At 47.9% G+C, this 21782-nt stretch overlaps 2 protein-coding genes and 2 pseudogenes across 3 annotated transcripts; 1 reads left to right on the forward strand and 3 right to left on the reverse strand.

The window, feature by feature from the left end:
* Nucleotides 1-1531: 1531 nt before the first annotated feature.
* LOC123107082 (transcription factor MYB36) lies at nt 1532-2829 on the forward strand. The gene is made up of 2 exons (XM_044529086.1): nt 1532-1775; nt 1887-2829. The coding sequence occupies exons 1-2, from the start codon at nt 1640-1642 to the stop codon at nt 2678-2680; spliced, it is 930 nt and encodes a 309-aa protein (XP_044385021.1). The 5' UTR covers nt 1532-1639; the 3' UTR covers nt 2681-2829.
* A 237-nt stretch (nt 2830-3066) lies between these two features.
* LOC123103801 (glutamate receptor 2.9-like) lies at nt 3067-9419 on the reverse strand (annotated as a pseudogene).
* Nucleotides 9420-11132: 1713 nt separating this feature from the next.
* Nucleotides 11133-15133, reverse strand: LOC123101351 (glutamate receptor 2.8-like; annotated as a pseudogene).
* LOC123103803 (glutamate receptor 2.9) lies at nt 15120-20652 on the reverse strand. Of its 2 annotated transcripts, none has more exons than XM_044525482.1 (4): nt 20290-20652; nt 18212-19509; nt 16637-17344; nt 15120-15992 (listed from the first exon to the last, which is right to left on the reverse strand). In XM_044525482.1, exons 1-4 carry the CDS (start codon nt 20609-20611, stop codon nt 15378-15380), a joined length of 2943 nt encoding a protein of 980 aa, XP_044381417.1. In that variant the 5' UTR covers nt 20612-20652; the 3' UTR covers nt 15120-15377. The 2 variants fall into 2 exon arrangements, with proteins under 2 accessions (XP_044381417.1, XP_044381418.1); XM_044525483.1 differs by lacking the exon at nt 20290-20652 and adding an exon at nt 19955-20134.
* Between the last annotated feature and the right edge of the window lie 1130 nt (nt 20653-21782).

The following is a 21782-nucleotide window of genomic DNA, read 5'->3' on the forward strand; positions in this document are numbered from 1 at the left end:
GATCACATTGTATTATGTTTCCATGAAATTTGTTATGTCACCACCAACTACCATCTTATAGCTAGTATGTCGTCCAGTGGCGGAGCTATGTTGTAAACTACAGGGGCCATGGCCCCCCCAGCTTTTGTAAAATATGTGAAGGAAATTTTTTTTGGAGAGAAAGATGAGGACAAGAAGAGTTTTTTGGCCCCCTCAAATGTCCACATTTATGTTTGGCCCCCCCAAAAGAAGTTGCCTAGCTCCGCCAGTGATGTCGTCCATCATATTTTCAGTAATATAAACGGTTACCACCCTAACAGTATGATGTCCACTAGTTAAAAATTCATGTGTGATTAGGCATTTCATTGCTATGCAAGTCCAGAGAGTGAGTACTAAAGAGACATCAGCAAATAAGAGATTATATCGTACCATAGAAGTATTATCATACAAGTGTTACATGGGTGGAGAGTGTCGTGCAACAACCAAGCGATTATATTCTGGTAACCAGATGGCCAGTACATTGCGTAGTTTACAAACCCAAACCAACGAATAAACTGCTTGGACAACTAACTGGTTCACCGATCGGACTACCGACTCTGCCGGTTTTCCATTGATGAAAGAAAACAGCATTTTAAGCTAATTTTCTTAAGAAGAGACATTAAATCCCGGGAATGCATTAATATTGAATGCAGTCCATCAACAAATCAAAAAAGCTGTCAATCAATGTTTATTTCGAATACTAATTTAATTTGCCATTCTTGAACTTTATCTTAAAACCCTTCACTGGAAAATCTCGCAAAAAAACCTTCACTGGAGAGAAGCTACATTGGAAACAAAATTTCTGTTTCCTAAAAGACATTTCCTTTTTTTCCCATGTTCAAGTTAGTTGAGTTATTATTTATAAAACTAATAATCGTGTACGTGCAATGCACGTTAATATTAGGCAATTTTTTCTCTAAGAGGATATTAGGCACTTGAGAGACCAAAAATTTGTGGTATTGAGTTGGGAGAGCAAAAAATAGAGTTTTTCCTTGAGTGGCAGCCTGGTGCGCCAGAGGTCGCCGACTAACTATGCCTATAGTTGAAAAAAAAACATTCCCCCCCTTAGAAAATATGTGCATGAAAACTGAATTTTTTGGACCCCGATAAATCTGAACGTTCAACTAAAACTTGCCACCTGCGTCAACTAATAAGTTGCCATGAAAAACTTTCGGGTTGCCATTTAAAATCCAAATATTCGGGATTAATCTTTCCGGTTTTTTTAATATAAAACATACATAGATCTTTTAGCCTTTTCCTAATCATGTGTTACAGTTTTGTTAGGGGTAAGACCCTTGTAAAAGACTAGAAAACCACTTTGTTCCGACTTACGACGGTACTTAATTTGGCCGGCGAAAAAAAATGAAGCACATGAGATGCAGAAGTCAAGAGCACAGTACAGTACAGTACTACTGGTACTTTCTCCTCCCACGTCGTGAGGGCTAGATCCTATGCCCTCGCTATAAAATGCCCGGTCCTCGCGGCACAACCTCACCAGCCATCCATCGCCGTCGGCTCAGTCACTCCGCTGCTAGCTGGAGGTGCTCTAGCCGGAGGTGAACCGAACTGGAGGCGGCCGGCGGCCAGAGCGGAAGAGATCCAGCTCGAGCTGGGCGTCGAGATGGGCAGGGCGCCGTGCTGCGACAAGGCGAGCGTGAAGAAGGGCCCGTGGGCGGCGGAGGAGGACGCCGTGCTCAGGGCCTACGTCGCCGAGCACGGCACCGCCGGCAACTGGATTGCGCTCCCCCGCAAGATCGGTACGTACCTACTGCCGTGCTTCCCGGCCGCGGCCTATATATCCCTTTCTGTCACCGGGGCGATCAAGGGTTAGGTATGATATGAACTGAACACGTTGATGCTGGGTGCAGGGCTCAACAGGTGCGGCAAGAGCTGCCGGCTGCGGTGGCTCAACTACCTCCGCCCCAACATCCGGCACGGCGGCTTCACCGGCGAGGAGGACCGGCTCATCTGCAGCCTCTACGCCAGCATCGGGAGCAGGTGGTCCACCATCGCCGCGCAGCTGCCGGGGAGGACGGACAACGACGTCAAGAACTACTGGAACACCAAGCTCAAGAGGCGCCTGCTCGGCGGCGGCCGCCGCCCCATCAGGTACGCGCTGCCGCTGCCGCAGCAGCCGCGCCTCCTCCTCATGAGCCCCACGGGTGGCGGCGCCGCCTCGACGGCGCTGGAGCGGATGCAGCTAAGCGTGCAGCGGCGCCACGTCGGCCTCCAAGACACGCCGGGGCTCCCCTTCTACAGCAACCTCTGGCCAGCCCAGCAGTCTGTACTCTCTCCTGCCGCTGGCTACTCCGGGTTCTGGTCTCATATCCAAACCAGTACCTACCCGGGCCGCGTTAACGTGCAAGATCATCAGCGCGCCTGGGGCAGCGGCGGCACCACGCCGCTGTCCACGAGTTCCACCGGCGAGACAGCGGTGGGCGTAGGGAGCTCGAGCTCGACACCGGCAGCGAGCTCCGTGACTTTCGACGGAGACATGGAGGACGAGATCGAGATGCTGCTCCAGCAGATAGGGTGCTTGGAGGAGGAAGACAGCCGCCTGCTGATCGGCGGCGAGGCGGGCAGCGCTGGTTCTTGGAGCTCCTGCTCTACCCCAGGAGTGGACTCAGTGTTCCAGGGCTATGTACAAGGGCACGGGCAGTAGAATTATATGCATTTCAGACCTGAATATGATCCGCATACCATAGTCTATAGGCATGTAAATATGTATGCTAGCTTCTTTTTTCAAGATCTGGATTGATACGAGTGTATCGTAAATGCAGAACAAATATACAGTATACATATGGGATATCAGTTGATTGCCCTCATCCATGAAACTCATGCTCACCGCATCAGTTTAAAGCCAGGGGATGCTTCTTTGGCTAAGCTGCCTGTCCATAGGGGATGCTTCGTTTCATTCCTATCACAGAGGTACTGATAGTTAAGTACCTCATCAGTTACCATCACCAAGCACGCATGCGGTGACAATGGTAGAAAGATCGACAAAAAGTTCAAGAGGTAACAACTAAAGCGTGCAGCAGCTCCATTGCAAGATTAAAAGTTCAACAGCTTGCATACATATCTAAGTACACATTGCATTCCATATGTGATATGTAACATATCTGAAAAACAGCATCAGGTGGCACCTTATAATACAGATCTGGATGCCAAATTAAATGTTCTTGCATCAGTCTATCTATGTGTTAAAAGACCTAAACAATAAAGAATTGCGACCATCAGTAGCTAAAACGTTAACCGTGTAGTATTACACGCTTATCTGTCCCGGGCATTTTCAGCTCCCACAGCGAGACAAACAAGGCACTGATCAATCATGCCCCCTCTCGGGAGGAGCCAGGCTGCATGCGTACAACTACAAACAAAGGTGGTTTTGCTCTTCACACTCGTGATCCTTGTCCTTCTGGCGGGCTTCCTGTATTACCAACATCTGCCACTGGCCTCATCATTATTTGGAGTGTATTATTCTTGCGGAAGAGCTTGGACCAAATGGCGGCAAGCCATCTGCTGAATACACCTTTATCGGTTATGAGAGCATGCAGGATTAATGCCAGGATTGAACATGCTCCGGAGATGCTGAACAACCCCTGAAAGCTGTGCAACGTAAGGCTGCTCGAAGTTTGGGAGTCATCTTTGTCGGGGCATGACTTATCACCATACAAGTCTTTCTGAAGCTCAGCCATTTTGCCACTCGATGCGAGCTTCAGTATGCCCCTCGTGATATCAGCTGTGAGTGGAGAGCCTAGAGGGAACGCCTGCACAAATGAGGATCGGAAAAGGCATCAGCGGTGAAATAAAAGCCTGGTATAACACTGATATCCAGTTATATAAACATTTATACCAGCCCAGGATAACTAACGGTGAGGCAGTTATAATAGTCATTCATGCAAGCAGCTTGGTAAAGTGAGGCAATCATATGGATCATACTTGACGAACTTCAGACAGTTTAGTCTAATACAAAGATAAAATTCAAGCAAACCAGTTGAAAACCTGATCAAGTAGATTTATCATGTTATTTAATACTTCAAGGAGCAAGAAAGCATTCTATTTCCCAACATAAAACCAATAATATTTCCACCACTTTCCGCACAAACATGATGATGCAGTTTAGGTTCCTGACGAACAAATTTAATCTTGCATTCGTCCTTTAGCATGTGCACATCCGACAAGTTCAGAAATTTCAAAGTACAATTCATAGATTGGCTGAAACTATAATCTTAATAAAAAAATTACTCTGATTTTTTGTTTGTTTGAGAGATATTTTGATGGTATGTGAAATTACAAATATAGAAATTTGAGCTACTAGGACGATCCTACTAGAAAATAGCGGTGGAAACTGATTCATCATATAGGATTTAACAGTGCCAGAAATGTGCTACTGTACAACCAGCTGGAAAGATGGTACTCACATAACCAAATCCATCGAACCTGTAGATTGGTCCTGTCATAGTGTAGTTGTGGCAATATTTTGAAAGGAACAACTTAAGGTATGGTATCTCATCAACAATGACGGCAACTTTTCCAGTTGACAAGGCGTCATTGTATTCCTCGGCAGAGTTGAGCGCAATCATCTTTGATTCATCAATTTTCAAACTTTTCAAAAGCCCAGGCAAGAATGAATCATTGAGGTAGCCGACATAGCTCCCTTTCCTGATAACCTCATCTAAATTGGTAACTGCTGGTTGAAGTTGTTCCACTGTGAGAATTGAGCTTAAACTTGCAGTATAACTCTGCTGCACTATCAGCACCACAAAAAGCCAAACAACTACAACAATTCTTGACAAGTTGTTCTTAATCTTCTCCCTGTGTGCAAATACAAGTGTTGAAAAGGAAAAGTAGAAGACTGATCCAATTTGATTAGCTGGGGTACCTTTGAAATCTTCGTGATTCTCAATACACCAGACTACAAAACCAGTGAAAACAACAAAGGCCCCAGTTCCTAACCAAAGGTCAGCTGTCAGAGGCTTTAGGAATGTCCATGCAGTTTTCTGTCTCCGGTCCAGGACCGGAACCAGCATGCGCACCCCTGACTCTGTATAGGGAAGAGTAAAGTCCACATATAAAGAGCGGTTGGCCAAGATTGTTACATCACCTACCACTGCATCGAATCCCTGTCAGGAACAGATATAATGTGGGTTGAGAAACTTTCGAGCACAAGGGTATATGGATCTACAAGTTTATGCAATAGAAATATATATAGTTAGGCTAAACAATTATTCATCATAATTCAAAAGCATTTGTCTCACAAATTAAGAGGGGTGCTGATTATTCTATTGGTTATGTTTTCTTTACTGCATGCACTTGTGTCATGTCCGAGAGAAAAATAATCCGTACAAGGAGGAATTATATGCTTCTTTCTGATTGGAGCTTGTAATTAAAAAATTAGTACTCCCTCCGATCCATACTAACTGTCGCTGATTTTGTACAACTTGGTATAAATCAGCGACAATTAATATGGATCGGAGGGACTAGTTGATGAAGTAAAAACCCAGGAAACTGCGCTCTGCTTGGAACATTCAAATAAAACCACCACGCATAATGATGCAGATCTGTTTCAAATGTACGCATTTACGCCAATAAGTTCCCTAGAAGAGAAGGCAAATGCTTTTAAGACCTCTCATGTAACTTAAGTGTACAAAAGAAGGAACCTGACCCAATGCGATATAATATCAGTAAAATTGGCACGGTACACTGATATTTGATGCACATGGACTAAACACATTGTATGGTAGGCTCTCTCTAACAAGTACCCAGATGTGATCATACATGTTTGCACACTAAAGACGAATAATTGATTGGGAGTAAACTATTAGTTTTGTATACTTGAGAAAACAACAAGAAAAACACAAAGTGAATAGTTATTTCTGATCTTCTCAATTATTATTTCCAAGCTTTAGCTGCCCTGTCTAGGAGAGATTGTGTCGAAGCACAAAACAGAGCAAAGAGAAGACAGAAGAGTACATACCTTAAGATAAAGCTTGTAGATAAGTTCATCATATGTTCCATTACTATTTCCGTGCCCGTCATCAAATCCATGGTAGTCATATAGTACTTGGTAAGGTAAATTATCAACTACTTCATCAAAAACTTTGATGCAGAACCCTTTTTGGCCTTCGGGGCCATTTTCATATCTTACAAGTTGGCCAAACCCAGGATTTGCAGGTACACCTATTTGGAGTCTTTTATTCCTCGGCAACAGCCAGCCTCTAGGCACAGTTTCATGATCTCCTCCTGGCCATATGATGGTGTTAATATCAGACTTCATATTTAGACTACCAGAGATGCCAAATTCTGGAGTCCAAAACCCGACTTCTCTTCTCTCCTGACCAACAATGTTGATTATCATATAATATGATGATGCTAACTGTGTGTTTTCAATACGAAATTTCCCGCTCATGCCCGAAAAGTTGACCTTCAGTAGTGCACCTCGCAGTTTTTCAGCAGCCTTTGAAGTATCTATTCTGTCAAAGTCAGTGGACCCATTCTTTGTTACAGACGGCCCAAAGTCTAAATTCACATATGTAGCATTCTCTGCTGCTGATGCTAACGCCCATATGGTATCATAAGCATAGAGACCGGACACTGTGGGTTCACTTAACGAGGTGCCTGGATTTTCTAATCGGTACTTGCTGTGCCATTTCTGTGCAAAGTTTTGAAGTTTCAGTATCTTGAACATGAGGTTTCACCCCAAGAACTCCTTGCATCACATCTAGAGCGGGAGAACCAACCACATCAAAGATATCTGTCAAGCCGTACGCGGTGATCCAGACAAATCCCTGGCCCATCATCCCTTCGTCCTTAGCAAGCTGGAAAAACTTGAGGGCTAGCGCATGCGACATACGCACAATAAATACACTTGTCCAATTGTGTCTTAAGCTTGAGATAGCTGCCTTCATAGCATCCTCTGTAGCTGAAGGATGGATCTTGCACCTGTAAGAGACACGCGTGTCAACTTGTTTGAGGGCATCAACGAGGTCGGGAATGAACTTGGTATTAGTATCATCGTCCTCAAAGACAGGGACGACTTCTCTCCAATTGTGTTTCTGAACAAGCGAGGCGATAGCTTCTGCTTGAGAGGAGTCGTTCCATGCGGTCCGGATGAAGTATGGAGTTAGTCCGGCTCGTGACGGGCAATCTGCGGAGAACGAAATGATCGGAACCGATGATTTGTTCCCGAGCCGCGCAAGAAATTTAGCCTGAGTCGACGTCTGCGGCCCAACGATCGCTTGCACGCCCACATTTTTCAGTAGATCAACACCTGCAGTGCTGATATTGCTTAGAAAGAGATTTCACAGCAGTGGCTCTCGTTCATAATACATGATTAATAAATTTGTTGCAAATCCGCGGTGGAAAAGAACACGCAATGCAGGATTTACCCTCACTAACGGCGCACTAATAATAATCAAAAGTTGGAGAGAGCTCGGTTGGCTAAACGGCTCTAATGTTGCAAGTGTTCAAACGCCGAACTCCAATGTCTGCCATCCACCGCATGGGTACGATTTGGAACATCAAGAAGGCCTTCGAATTGGGATTCAAGGGCTACAGCGCTTTCTAAATCGATTGGAGATGGAGGTCGGGAGAAGAAAGAGTAGAGTACCGTAACTGTGCGCCGCCGGGGGTGGAATCAGGACGAGAAGGAGGCAGGAGCCCCGGGCGAGACTAGCAGCGGAGCTCGGACCGCCGGCGGGATGGGGAGAGAATACTAGAAAAATGCAACGGCTGAGGCGAGCGCCGCCGCCGGACTTGCAGTCGACGGGTAAGATAGGTTTTTTTTTTTTTTTGAGAGAGAGAGAGACAAGGGTCGGATAGCTCTCTAGGCCAGATTGTGGGGTGAATCTCTAAGCGCTGAACACACGCAGAAGATTTGGCCCATATCCAGCCCATAACACCAAGGCAGTCAGAAGTTTCCTTTTCTTGCGGGGAGGGGGAGCCACCAGAGCAACTCTAGCAACCCTAAAAAAAATAGAGCAACCCCAGCGAAAACGCGTCCCGCAAAAATAGTATACAAGTTTCTCTAAAATGAATTTATGGCACCACACGGTATGGGGCGAAACAAATTCCGTAAACCCTAATTTTTGTTCTCCTTTTTCTTCCCACGCTTGTTCCCCGGATAGCACACATGGATGAAATCGAACTCTGGTCGACCGAAACGCACGCATGCAGCTATTGGCCGGCTGTAACACACACACATGCCGCCAGTGGCCCCGTGCTAGGCCGCTTGCTCCGGCGATGCTTTGGCCGGCAGCTGTCGAGCTCCTCCGCCTGCTTGCTACTCGCGCGGTGTCAGCCAAGCTAGGTCGCTTGCTCCGGCATTGACCGATTTACGGTTTCCCTTCAAAACAACCCGCAAACCTCCAAATATGAGGTATATAGGGAATAATACATGGGGACATGTAATTTTTTTATAGGATCTATACGATGCTTTTTCAGTTTAAATGTTTGACCATTTTTACGGGATTTATTAATCTACTCCCTCTGTAAAAAAAAATATAAGTGACCTACACGCTGTTATATTTCTTACACAGGGAGTACTAGATGCTCTAACAGCGGTATATGGTTTCACTTGAGGGAGTGAACCAAGACTCGATTGAGATCGGTAGACTAGATGAAGGGACTAAACATGGAGAAACATTTGCGTGCACAAAGCATAGGTCTAATCGTTGACCGCGTCCAATCTTTTGGGATATGAAACTACTCACGTCTCACTTAAAAAAAAAACATGGGTCCTAGCTAGGTACAGTGCTTTTGCTTTGATCCAATGAGAAAACAGCAACAAATACATACAAATGGTGGCGAAACACAAGGGAAACCTAGGCTAGGCATGAGCTTAATTAGCCAAATCTCCCCAGGTACTAGCAGCAGCTAGCTTAGTTGATGTTCGATCGGGTTGAGCAGGGAGGCGCGGCGCGCACGCACGTACCTGCGGCAGCGGCGTCGACAGCGTTGGGGCCGGTGTCCCTGAGGTGGAGCTTCAGCCTGGTGAGGTACCGGGCATGGCTATCGTCGGCGTAGAAGTCGTCGAGGGCCAGCTCCATGCACGTCCAGCTCATGTTCCCCACCCATGTCGACCTGTCCAGGATCACCCCCACGTCCACCGTCCGCTGCGCCGCGGCACCGGAAGCAGCGCCGACGAGAAGCACGAGAGCGAGGAGGAGGCCGTGGCGGCGGCGGAGGACCTGGAGAAGCGTCGTCGTCGCTGCCTTCATGGATCGATGGCGTGCTCGGGTTAGTTATCCAGGGTCGTCCGTCTACGCCCCAGTCAAGATTTTCTCAAGTCTCAATCAGTTAAGAAAAGCCTATTTTTAGTTTGAGGAAAAACTCATGATATATTTCAAAAAAGTGCAAATTGTAACTTTTTAAAACATAATTGTTTCTGGTCTTTTTGATATAACACGCTAGTAGAAATATACTGTAATAGGTAATTCACACGTTGCACCAAAGGTGATGAAATAATCCGGTGTGGCTGCAGCGGCACAGAAGCCGCGTGGGCGTTCAAATTAAGTTTGCTGACCCGACCAGTAGTCCGCCCCCTCTCCTCCATCCAACACCGGATGACTGCAATGGTTGACCGTGAATTAATAGTCAGCCTTTTCTGCAGCAGCATCAGCAATCAACCACACACGGAGTATATTTATAAAATTTTCATTTTTGTTGTAATGTATTACTCCCTCTGTTACGGAATATATGACGTTTAAACAGTTCAATTTAAGCTGCTTAAACATCATATATTTCATAACAGAGTGAGTACAAACTTAGAAGAAGAAATCAAGGGACAAAAATGCTGCGGAATTGATAATTGCCTAGGGTCCGCCCTGAGTGGCACGTGAATTTTCTCTTTCGGGGCGGACTACTCAATAACTAAATTTCTGTGACTTGATAGAGGAACAATAATCCTACACACACGAAGCCATTACGGGCTTTTACTTAATTTCCTTCTAACTAATCTATCAGCCCCTCTGATTTTCAGTGGGGGTGGGGCCCATCCTCCTCTTGTATCCAATCCCAATCGTCCACACCAGCTAGTCCGTGAACCCCGTAATAGATCCCTCTGTGAGTGTAGCATTGCTCGTAGAGGAAAGTATGGAACTAAATTTGGGACAGAGATCCCACGGCTTAACTGGCGGTCAGCCAGCCGTTGGATCAAGGGGGGGGGGGGGGGGGGGGGGGGGGGGCTCACATCGAATACTATAGCGCAGAACACTGTACAGGGGACTGTAGACCGAACATTGTAGAACTGCCACTGTTCACGCAGATCTGGCCGTTGATTCTGGCTCGGACGGTGTGGAAAGGGGGGCCAGTCACCGTACTGTTCATCGGTGCCTTGCTCACAGCAAGGCACTGGATCTCATTCCCTAAATTTGTACTCCCTCCATTCCTAAATATAAGTTGTTGTAGAGATTCCACTATGAACCACATACGGATGTATATAGATACATTTTAGAGTGTAGGGGGGGGAGGGGGCTCACACCGAATACTGTAGCGCAGAACACTGTACGGGGGACTGTAGACCGAACACTGTAGGTGGGGTACTGTAGACCGAATATTGTAGAACTGCCACTGTTCATGCAGATCTGGCCGTTGATTCTGGCTCGGACGGTGTGGAGAAGGGGGCCAGTCACCGTACTGTTCATCGGTGCCTTGCTCACAGCAAGGCACTGGATCTCATTCCCTAAATTTGTACTCCCTCCATTCCTAAATATAAGTTGTTGTAGAGATTTCACTATGAACCACATACAGATGTATATAGATGCATTTTAGAGTGTAGATTCATTCATTTTGCTCCGTATGTAGTCCATAGTAAAATCTCTACAAAGACTTATATTTAGAAACGGAGGAAGTAATATTTACAACATCAAATATTTTCAATTAATTTGAAACAAAAGGGATAAGTACAATGATACGACAATACGAATCCACCTAAAAGAAAACTCCCCACAACTAATTTCTTCTTCTTACAGGTTAGCAAAAGAAAAACTTTGTACAAAGTCTTTAATACGTGTTCACAGGGCATCAAGTAATAGTTCTCGTTTGTTGTTTACTACAAGGGATATACTTCCATCCGTCCCATAGTGTAAGACGTATTTTGACACTAGTGGAAGTATTTTGGACTATGGCAGTTTGAAGTAGTTGCTCAGTCTTTCTTTCCATAGACGTTAGCCGGTTAGCGTGACGAGCATGATCTACCTCCTCCGCCGGCGACCGGCTCGATCTCACTGGTTGTCTGGGTTGCCATCTCAACAGACCCCTCGTTGGTGTGTGGCGCACAGGGCAGTCTACCGACGATGCTCACATGGTCCGAGGTATGAGGGGAGGCAACCGCTCCCACATCATTCTGGTTCCGACCGGGCATAGTTTCACTGCAGACCTTTCTGTCAAAAAAAGAGCCTGACCTTCCACGGCGGGCGTGACATGATCTGCGGGAGGGGTAACCAGTAGCCCTCCTTATGGAAGAAAGCAAGGTGGATGGTGAGGCAAATGAGCGAGGTGGCGCCGGTGATGACAAACAGGCTTCGGAAGCTGCTGAAGTTGAGATGGTTCGTCGTGAACGGTCCGCCGCCCTGTGACCTGTGGTCATCCTGGTCGCCGAGCCACTTGCGCTCGATCCTGTTCATCTCGCCGCTCTCGGTGAGGTTCAGGATCGCCTGCGACATGTCTTTCACGTACGGTGACCCCCTGGGGAACGCGAACGCGAAGCCGCCGGTCATGTTGGGTTGGCCAGTCACGGTGAAGTTGTCCCGGTAGGTCTGGAGGAAGATGTTGAGGTAAGGCGTCTCGTCAATGACGGTGCCGATGCTGCCGTTCAACAGTGCCTCTTGAAAGCTCTCCGCCTGCGGGAGCCCAGACTGGTTTATGACTTGCGGTGTCAAGGAGTTGTTGAGGATCCCCACCTTCTCCGTGCCTAGCAACAGCGTGCGGTAGTCCACGATGGTTGGCCCGATCTGCGGCACCGTGAGCAGGGAGGTGAGGCTGGCGGTGTAGCTGGACTGCAGGAGGAGCACCACGAAGACCCACACTACCACGACCAGCCTCGATAGGTTGCTTTTAACCTTCTCGTTGTGGGTGAAGACGAGGGTGGAGAAGCCAAAGTAGAGCATGGTGCCCGCTTGGCTCGACTGCGTCCCGCCGAACCTCTCATTGTCACGGCGCTCGATGGCCCAGACCACGAAACCGGTGAAGATGAAGAAGGCGGCGCTGACGAGCCAGAGGTCATAGCGAAGCGGCTTGAGGAAGACCCACGTCCACTTGTTGCTGCTCCGTTGGTCGTGTAGCGGTACAATCATGGTGATCGACGTGGCGATGAAAGGCATCGTGAAGTCCACGTGCTCCGACCGCTTCGCCGTGATGGTCATGTCCGCCACACCAGCGCGTCGTATGTCTGCAGCAAAGGGCAAGGCCACAAAGGTTTATTTATCCAAATTTTGCTCAACTGAAATACTTTGGTATGTATAAACACATGAATAGTGTGTAACCAAGTACGTAATGTATGAAGAGAAGCCCAAAGGTAGACCCTCTATAAGCATTGCTATTTCGCCTGTAACTGGGAATTCAGGGGCCGACTATACATAGGATGCCTAAAAACTAGGGTCAGTCGAATTTCGAACCGATGAATTGAAATCCAACGGCTGGCATTCATCTTTCTCCCCAACGGCCTACTCCCTCCGTTCCAAATTACTCGTCGCAGAAATGGATGTATCTAGAACTAAAATACATCTAGATACATCCATACCTGCGACAAGTAATTCAGAACGAAGGGAGTAGGTTATTGTTCATCTTCATTCACGTCATATTGATATGCGCTAGGTCAGGCCTCGATCGAGTGGTTGGAAAAACACACTGCAGATTGACCGGTTTTCTTTTTTGCGAATGAGGTTGTCTGGTCTATGGTATACGATTATAGCCAACTTGGTAAGGATGACGCTCTCCTCTCAATTCATAGTGATGAACTGGCTATGAATATTGAGGAAAAGAACAACAGTCTTGCTAAGTCTCAGTTGATTGAGACTTTGTTAAGTCTCAGTCGATGTTAGGATCTTGGATCTTACTTTAAGAGGGAAAAACTTTATTTAAAAAAAGAAGAAGACATGATTAGACTTGATGAGGTGGCTTAGTTTGAAACTTTGAATTGATAGATTAATGCAAAATGTAAATGATTTGCAAAAAAAATGCAAAATGCAAATGAATGCATGCATGACTTGAAGAAAAACGACATGCATGATTTGACGAGGAGGCATGGTTTGCGATGGAAGAAATGACTTACCCCATTGTTAAGTGTTAACCGCCTGGGCCAAGTGGTCGTAGGGCATGGGGTCCGCCTTCACGTAGTCGAACGGCAGAGCGTACGGAAGCAGCCGCACCGCCGCCTCGAACGCCTCGATCACGAACCCGCCGGCCGTTGTCCGGTTCGTCACCGGGTCCACGTCAATGTGCATGATCGCCCGATAGCTGCGCGGGATCCTCCCCGGCACCGCCACCCGCAGCTTCGCGGCGCTCGTCGGCTGCGCCCACCCACTTGGCCGGACCGTCGACTCTCCCGGCCAGATGAACGGCGAGAGCTCGCCGCCCGCTTTGCTGGAACCGCGACCGACATGCCGGCTCAGCCCGTGCCGCGGCGTCCAGAACCCGATGCCCTTGGCTTTCCCATCGTCGATGTTTAACACGCGGAACGCCGGCACCGCGAGCTCGCCGTCGATGAGCTCAAACCTGCCGCCGAGGCCCTCGAACGTCGTGTCGTTGATAGCTCGGAGGAGCTTCTCGCCCGATCTTGACTTGCGGAGCCCGGAGATGTCGGTGGGGCCGCCCTTGCCGCCCACCAGCCCCGGCGGCGATGATAGGTCGCCGGAGCTGAGTCGCTCTGCCGCGGACGCGACGGCCCATGCGGCGTCGTACGCCCACACGGCGTAGCAGCCCACCACGGCGTGCTCCGGCTCGTCCTGCGGATGGTCACGCATGTACCGGCGCACCCACCGCCTCTTGACCTCGCGCAGCCGCGGCGTGGTCGGCACGTAGGGCGCGAGCCCGATGACGCCCTGCGGCGGGTCGACGAAGCCGACGAGGCCCGTGAGCCTGTCGGTGATGATCCACGCGTAGCCGGCGCCCGTCATGCCGGCCTCCGCGGCGGCGGCGAACACCTTCTTCGCGAGCCCGGGGCGCGTGTGCAGCACAAAGACGCGCGTCTGCTCGGACTCCATGTGGTACAGCTCCGCGGCGATGGCGTCGTGGGCCGCCCCTTCCGGGAGCGCGCAGCGGTAGGGGACCTCGGCGCGCGCGTCGGCGAGGGCGTCCACGAGGAAGGGCACGAAGGCGGCGCCGTAGTCGTCGTCCTGGTAGATGGGCACGACGCGGCGCCACCCGAAGTGCGTGGCGAGCGCGGCGACGGCGCCGGCCTGCGCCGCGTCGCTCAGCGCGGCGCGGACGAAGAAGCCCGCCGAGGCGGGCGACACCGACGGGCTGGTGGCCGAGAAGGAGACGACGGGGACCTCGGCCCGCGTGGCGAGGTCGGCGACGAAGGCCGCCTCGACGGACGACTGCGGGCCGAGGATGGCGCGCGCTCCCTGGCTCGTCATCAGCTGCAGCGCTGCACGCGACACGAAGGCAACCAATCACGACCATGCACCGATGCACGTGACGTCAAATGAAACGAGCCGCCGAAGAGGCTGTCGGTCATACATACCGGCGGACGCGGCGACGACGACGTCCCCGCCGGAGTCGCGCTGCAGGATCCGAACCCGAGCGGAGGAGTTGGGGAAGGCGGCGTAGAAGTCCTCGAGGGCCATGGGGATGGTGGTTCTGGCGACCTTGCCGACCGGCGTGCGAATTTGATTTGTCGCGTGCGGGTTTGACCTCCCTACTGTTTGCAGAACCGCGCGCGCGCGAGAACGTGCGGGTTTTGCATTCGTTTCAGTAGTTTCTTTCCTCAAGGTACATGTGTGTGTGGGAATCAGAGACAAATGTGACGTCTCATCAGCTCATCAGTTACTGTCAGCAAAAGCAAGCAGTGACAGTGCCAGAATGCTCGTTGCATATTTTTGTATACTTTGCATTTGATAAAAACAAAACAAGTAAAACCAGTACTGGAAAACAGCATCAGGTGGCACAACGTCATTCGATAATTTCTTCGAATTTGAGGGGGGTGAGAAAACCAGCATACAGGCTAGCACTTTACAGTTTTTTCAGAAACCACACGCATCAGAACCGCTTGATCCTCGCAGCTACCAACAATCGCCAATGTGGCAATGCACATCAAGCATTGCGTTTCAAAAGAGATAAACTGCAAACATGTACAGACAGCTAAATGAATAACTAAATCCCAGCGATCAGTAAGCTATGCACTCGTCAAGTACAGTAGTTCATTCCATGCTAATCTGTCTCCTGCGGATCGAGCTCCCACTCCGAGACAAGGAAGCTGCTCTATTTTGCCCCCTCTCAGAATGCATGTAAGCAAACGACAGCGGTTCCGTGTCCTGAACTGAGAGCTCCCTGCCTGGTGTTCCTTCCCCTTCTGGTGGGCTTCCTGTGTCCGTGTCTGACATGTGCTCGACGATGTGACTAGGTATGCGTATGCTTAGTGGGGTCTCAACCGCACTACCAGCATTTTCCGCTGCGGCTTCATCTTTATCTGGAGTGTTAGAAGGACTGTCGTCCCCGTGGAAGAGCTTGGAGAGAATGGCAGGCCATCTGCGCCATGGACTCTGACTGCCGTCACTGTTGAATTCGTGTCGGTTGTTATAAATGGTTATGACAGCGTGCAGGATTAATGCCAGCACTGAAGATGCTCCGCTGATGATGAACAGCCCCTGGAAGCTCTGCAATGTAAGGCTGCTTGAAGTCTGGGAGTCATCTTTGTCGGGGCATGAAGTCTCGCCATACAAGTCTTTCTGCATCTTAACCATTCGGTCATCCGATGCGAATTTCAGTATTCCCCTCGAAATATCAGGTGTGAGTGGCGAGCCTCGAGGGAATGCCTGCAGAGTTAGCACACGATGAGGATCAGAAAAGGCTTCAGTGGTGATATAGTACAAGTCTGGCAAAATGCTGAGCCAGTCATATTATTATTAATTTAAACCAGCCCAAAATAACCGGAGGCAGTTATCTTAATCACTCATGCAAGCCCTTGGTAAGGTGAGACAATCATATTGATCATAATATTCCATCGTTCTGAATGAACTTCAGAAAGTCTAATATAAGGATAAGGTTTAACCGTTTAAGTAAACTAGATGAAAACCTGATCAAGTAGATAGACTTATCACGTTACTGGATACTTGAATAAGCAAGCAAGTCTTGTAGTTCCCAATAGATAACCATAGAATCAGCACTACTTCCCCAGAACATGATCGCGCATTTTAGATTCTTGACAAAACAAGTATAATCTTGCAGTTGTCCTTTAGGCTTTAGCATGTTCACATACGAAAAATTTAGGAATCTCGAAGTACAACTCAAACATGAGCTGAAACTGTAATCTTAATCAAAAGTTTAAACTGATGGTATATTAATATGCAAATTTGAGTTACTAGCAGGATCCTGCAACAACTTAGCATCGAAAATTGATTCAGCATATAGGATTTGACCGTATTAAAAATGGGCTACTGACTGGAAAAATGGCACTCACATAACCAAATCCATCAAACTTGTAGGTTGGTCCAACCATAGTGTACTTCTGGCAATACTTTGAGAGGAACACCTTAAGGTATGGTATCTCATCAACAATGACGGCAACTTTTCCACTTGATAACGCTTCATCGTATTCCACAGGGGAGTCAAAGGCAATCATCTTTGATTCATCAATTTTCAACCTTTTCAAAAGCCCAGGCAAGAAAGAATCATTGAGGTAGCCAACATTGCCCCCATTTCTGACAACTTCTTCTAAATTTGTGACTGTTGGCTGAAGTTGCTCCACCGTAAGGATCGAGCTTAAGCTTGCAGTATAACTCTGCTGCACTATTAGCACAACGAAAAGCCAAACAACTATTGCAATTCTTGAGAAGTTGTTCAGGATCTGCTCCCTGTGAGCAAATACTAGTGTTGAGAAGGAGAAGTAGAAGACTGATCCGATTTGACTGGCTGGGGAACCTCGGAAGTCTTGATTTATTCTATGCTCAATACTCCAGACTACAAAACCTGTGAAGACAAAGAAGGCCCCAGTTCCTAACCATAGGTCAGCTGTCAAAGGCCTGAGGAATGTCCATGCAGTCTTCTGTCGCCGGTCCTGGACTGGAACCAGCATGCGTACCCCTGATTCTGTGTAAGGAAGAGTGAAGTCCACATACGAAGAACGGTTGGCCAAGATTGTTATATCACCTACGACTGCATCATAATTCTGCCACCAACATATAAAAAGTAAGTGGGAAACTTCGAAGTACAGGCTATACGGCTTTACAAGTGTATATAAAAAAATTACAGTCAGGCTAAACCATTAATCACCGGAGGCAAGTCATACACAAGTATATTCTACAGATTAAGAGTGGGTAATGATTATTTTTTTAGAACACAATAAAAGGTGGTACTGTAGCTTTTGCTGTGGAACTGGTAACTTGGTACTTAAGAGTCAAACTTATCAATGTAGACTGTTTCACTATTGTACATGGCTTAAACAAGTTCATAACAAAGAAAGCTGCTTGAACCCAAGTCCTATAGTGATGGATAGAAGCGCAACTGAAATTCCAGGGAAGTTATACATATGTGTATTGAAAAGACCATACACAATTCCATGAAGCTCGATCCCCACCCTCTCAGGCCCTCACCTCAGCTTATGGTGGTGACTTTACCTATTTAGGAAGTATGGTCTATATGCCTATATGTCATCATACCTTGTCAGAAGGAGTGTAATGATACCCTACTGGTCTATTTGTCCTGATCTTCCTGGTTGACTGGAAAGATGGGTTCCATTGAATGGGAATATAGCTCGATAGCAACCGCAATGCTGCTTGTTTAGTTTTGAGAGTAGCGGAAAAAAGAGATATGCTACTGACCGCCCCTCTTGTACTTGCTTCAAATCAATAGGCCTATCATTTTTCATGAGGTGGGCTAAATAGAGAATGAAACGCAAAAATAGGGAAAGACGGGATGATCACGAATTGATTTTGTTTTAAATGCGAACATGTGCAGAGATACAGTCTTACATGTCTGCATACTAAAGACCAATGATCAATGAAGCAGAATGAAACAGAAAACAGTCCATGCATACCTTAAGATAAACTTCATAGACAAGCTCATCATAAGTTCCATTACTCGATCCTTTCCCGTCTCCAAACTCCCGATAGTGACGGGGTACATGATAGGGTAAGTCATTAACTACCGCCTCAAATACATCGACGCAGAACCCCGTGGCAGTACCATTGTCAAATCCTACAAATTCTTCAAACCCAGGTTTCACAGGCATGCCTATTGTGAGATTTTTATTCGTTGGAAATAGCCAGCCTCTGGGTGCAGTGGGTGCAGTTTCATTATATCCTGGCCATACGACGGTGTTAAGATCAGACTTCATTTTTGGACTACCAGAGATGCCAGATCCTGGAGTCCAAAAACCAACTTCTCTTCTCTCCTGACCAACAAGGTTGATTATTGTGTAGTTTGATGATACTAACTGCATGTCTTGAATGTGAAATTTCCCGCTGATGCCAAAAAAAAGGACCTTTAAGAGTGCACCTCGCAGTTTTTCAGCAGCTTTTGAAGTACCTATTCTGTCAAAGTCAGTGGAACCATTCTTTGTTAAAGACGGCCTAAAGTCTGAATTCACAAATCCAGCCTTCTCTGCTGCTAATGCTAACGCCCATATGGTATCATAAGCATAGAGGCCAGATACTGTGGGCCCACTTAATGAGGTGCCTGGATTTTGTAATCGGTACTTCTTGCGCCATCTCTGTCTAAAGTTTTGAAGTTCCACGGTATCTTGAACATGAGGTTTCACCCCAAGAACTCCTTGCATCACATCAAGTGCCGGTGAACCAACCACATCAAAGATATCTGTCAAGCCATACGCGGTAATCCAGACAAAGCCCTGGGTCATCATCCCTTCATCTTTGGCAAGCTGGAAAAACTTTTGAGCCAAAGCATGCGACATACGCACAACAAATACGCTTGTCCAATTCTGTTTCAAGTTTGAGATAGCTGTCTTCATATCATCCTCTGTAGCTGAAGGATGAATCTTGCACCTGTATGAAACACGAGTGTCGACTTGTTTGAGGGCATCAACAAGGTCGGGAATGAATTTGATATTGGTATCATCATCATCCTCATAGACAGGGACGACTTCCCTCCAGTTGTATTTCTGAACAAGTGAGGCAATAGCTTCTGCTTGAGAGGAGTCATTCCATGCAGTCCGGATGAAGTATGGAGTTAGTCCGGATCGTGACGGGCAATCTGCAGAGAATGAAATGACTGGAACCATTGATTTGTTCCCAAGCTCCGCAAGAAATTTAGACTGAGTTGACGTCTGTGGCCCAACAATCGCTTGCACTCGGACATTTTTCAGTAGATCAAGACCTGCAATCCTTATATAACTTAGAAAGAGATTTCACAACAAATTAAGGCTTTCTATCAAACAACTGCAAGGAAGAAGCATCTATACATATCAGCTTTTTGAATGGTTCTCATTCATAACAAATGATAAATTGATTAAAAAAATCTCTCAGAATAGCAATGTCAGATGTACCCTAACTAACAGCACAACTAATAACAAATTCACGGGTGCATTATCCGTTGAAAAAATAAAGATCATTCTTGGTTGACGGCCCTAGCTTTTCAAGTGCCCATAAAATCAGGAGACCGGCAAACTCATATTATACTCCAGCTCCAGATCTAATGTCTCCCTGGCATGGATTTAAACCGGAACCGCGAGTTCACAACAGTCTTCTAGCTGGGGCTCGAGGTCGAGGGTTGCCAAATTACTTGGCGCGACGAGCTGGGGGCCACGGGGAAGAAGGGGTACCTTCTCTCTATGCCGGAGCGGGCGGCGTGACGGTGTGGCGAGAAGCAAGACAAGAGCCGATTAGCCGAGGGCGAGGCTAGCAGAGCTGCCCCGGCCGCCGACGGGGAAAATGGCAACCGCGCCGCCGCCACGCCGATGAGCCGATGGGCCAAACGAGATACGGAGGGCTCGGAAAGAGAGAGAGGAAGAGGATTCTAAAGAAAACACCCATGCTCGGCCCACGGCAGAAGATTCGGCCCATTTCTCAGCCCACTCCACTCCGTCTTCCTCCTTAGCTTACTCCGTCTGATAATCTAAAAAAAAAACTTACTCCGTCTGAGAGACGGCGCAAGTACCTGAGGACGCGGCGTCGACGGCGCCGGGGCCGGTGTCCCGGAGGTGGAGCTTCAGCCTGGTGCGGTAGCCGGCGTGGCCAGCGTCGGCGTAGAAGTCGTGGAGGGCCAGCTCCATGCACGTCCAGCTCATGTTCCCCACCCACGTCTTCGTGTCCAAGATCACCCCCACGTCCACCACCTGCCGCCGCCGCCGCGGAGGAACCACACCACCCCCCTGCGCCGCGACACCGGAAGCGCCGATGAGCAGAAGCAAGAGGACGAGGAGGCCGTGGCGCCGGAGGGCCGGCGTGGAGGCCCGGAGAAGCGCCGGCGCCGTCGTCATGGATGCTACGCTAGCGCTGGTGTGTCCCTAGGTAGTATTTTTGGTGAAGCGGTGGCTTCTGTGGCTCCCTTTTTCGTTTACATGCCCACGCCAGCCAATTCGTTTCCTCCATCGGCCATTGACCGCCACGCGCTTGTCTCCCAAGCTGACACTCCGTTGGCTGCGTGTGAGCGACAGGTTGATAGGTACGGACAGATTAATGTGAGTTGATACCGTTGCTGCCGGCCATGGAATTCTCCAATCATACTTGTCGCACTTTTGATTGGCTGACAAGTTCAGAACGATGGCGTGGTCAAGAAGTTCTTCGGGTAATTTTGAAAGTACTCCCTCCGGTCCTTTTTAGTTCGCATGTAAGATTTATCTGTTTTGAAGATGGATCAGTGAGAGAAGGCGGCGACGACATATGTGAGTGCTCGGACCGGATTGTACCCCGGACTCGGTATGTGGCTCGGTCGAGGCCTCCGGTTTTAGATGTTAGACTTAGGTGAGAGGTCTGGGTATTTGGTCCAGCTTGCATCCCTTCATCATATGGATAGGAGTAACGGCAGGTGACGTCAAGATGACGGATTCAGACAGATTGTCGTACTACTTTGTAAGGTCCTCAATAATAATCAATAAAATGACCGCATGTATCTTGCAGATGCAGAGGTCGGGGGCCATCCTTCTTTTCTAAAGAATATATATAAGGTTTCGTAAAGTTTGACCAATTTTATAGAAAAAATACCAGCATTCACAATATAAAATCAATATTAGTAGATGTGTCATGACTTAAATTTTCGTATTGTAGTATAACTTTAGCATAGTAGATATTAATGTTTTTTTTATAAAAACATGATTAAATTTTGTTAAGTTTGACTTTAGACAATTTTTATATTCAGAGTAAAAAGGACCGGCGGAAGTAGTACCTAATGAACAAAAGTGCGACGATAAACAAATGCAGTCCATGGCGTTCCCAGGACCAGGGGTGCGTGGCCGTTGCGACGTGGGAGCTGCGTGTTGGGTCAAATTAAGTTGCTGACCATACCGATGGTCTGGGTCTGCCCCTCAACATCAAGGACCACCCCAAGATTGCCAAATCGCCGGGGTTCGCCGTTGAAATATTCAGCTCACGGCACTACGTATACTGTTCATACCGCTGGAGTTTTCTGCAGCAGCGATTAATCTGCTGATG

Source organism: Triticum aestivum, chromosome 5A (genome assembly GCF_018294505.1).
Source record: "Triticum aestivum cultivar Chinese Spring chromosome 5A, IWGSC CS RefSeq v2.1, whole genome shotgun sequence".
Classification (NCBI taxonomy): Eukaryota; Viridiplantae; Streptophyta; class Magnoliopsida; order Poales; family Poaceae; genus Triticum; species Triticum aestivum.

Bases quoted from the DNA above. Each gene is read 5' to 3' on its own strand.
- LOC123103803 (XM_044525482.1), bottom strand. From the start codon at position 20,611: ATGACGACGGCGCCGGCGCTTCTCCGGGCCTCCACGCCGGCCCTCCGG. The intron at 19,510-20,289 runs GTACTTGCGCCG...TAAGGATTGCAG, and splicing joins CGTCGACGCCGCGTCCTCAG to GTCTTGATCTACTGAAAAAT. The intron at 17,345-18,211 runs GTATGCATGGAC...TGTTGGTGGCAG, and splicing joins TCTATGAAGTTTATCTTAAG to AATTATGATGCAGTCGTAGG.
- LOC123107082 (XM_044529086.1), top strand. From the start codon at position 1,640: ATGGGCAGGGCGCCGTGCTGCGACAAGGCGAGCGTGAAGAAGGGCCCG. The intron at 1,776-1,886 runs GTACGTACCTAC...TGCTGGGTGCAG, and splicing joins TGCGCTCCCCCGCAAGATCG to GGCTCAACAGGTGCGGCAAG.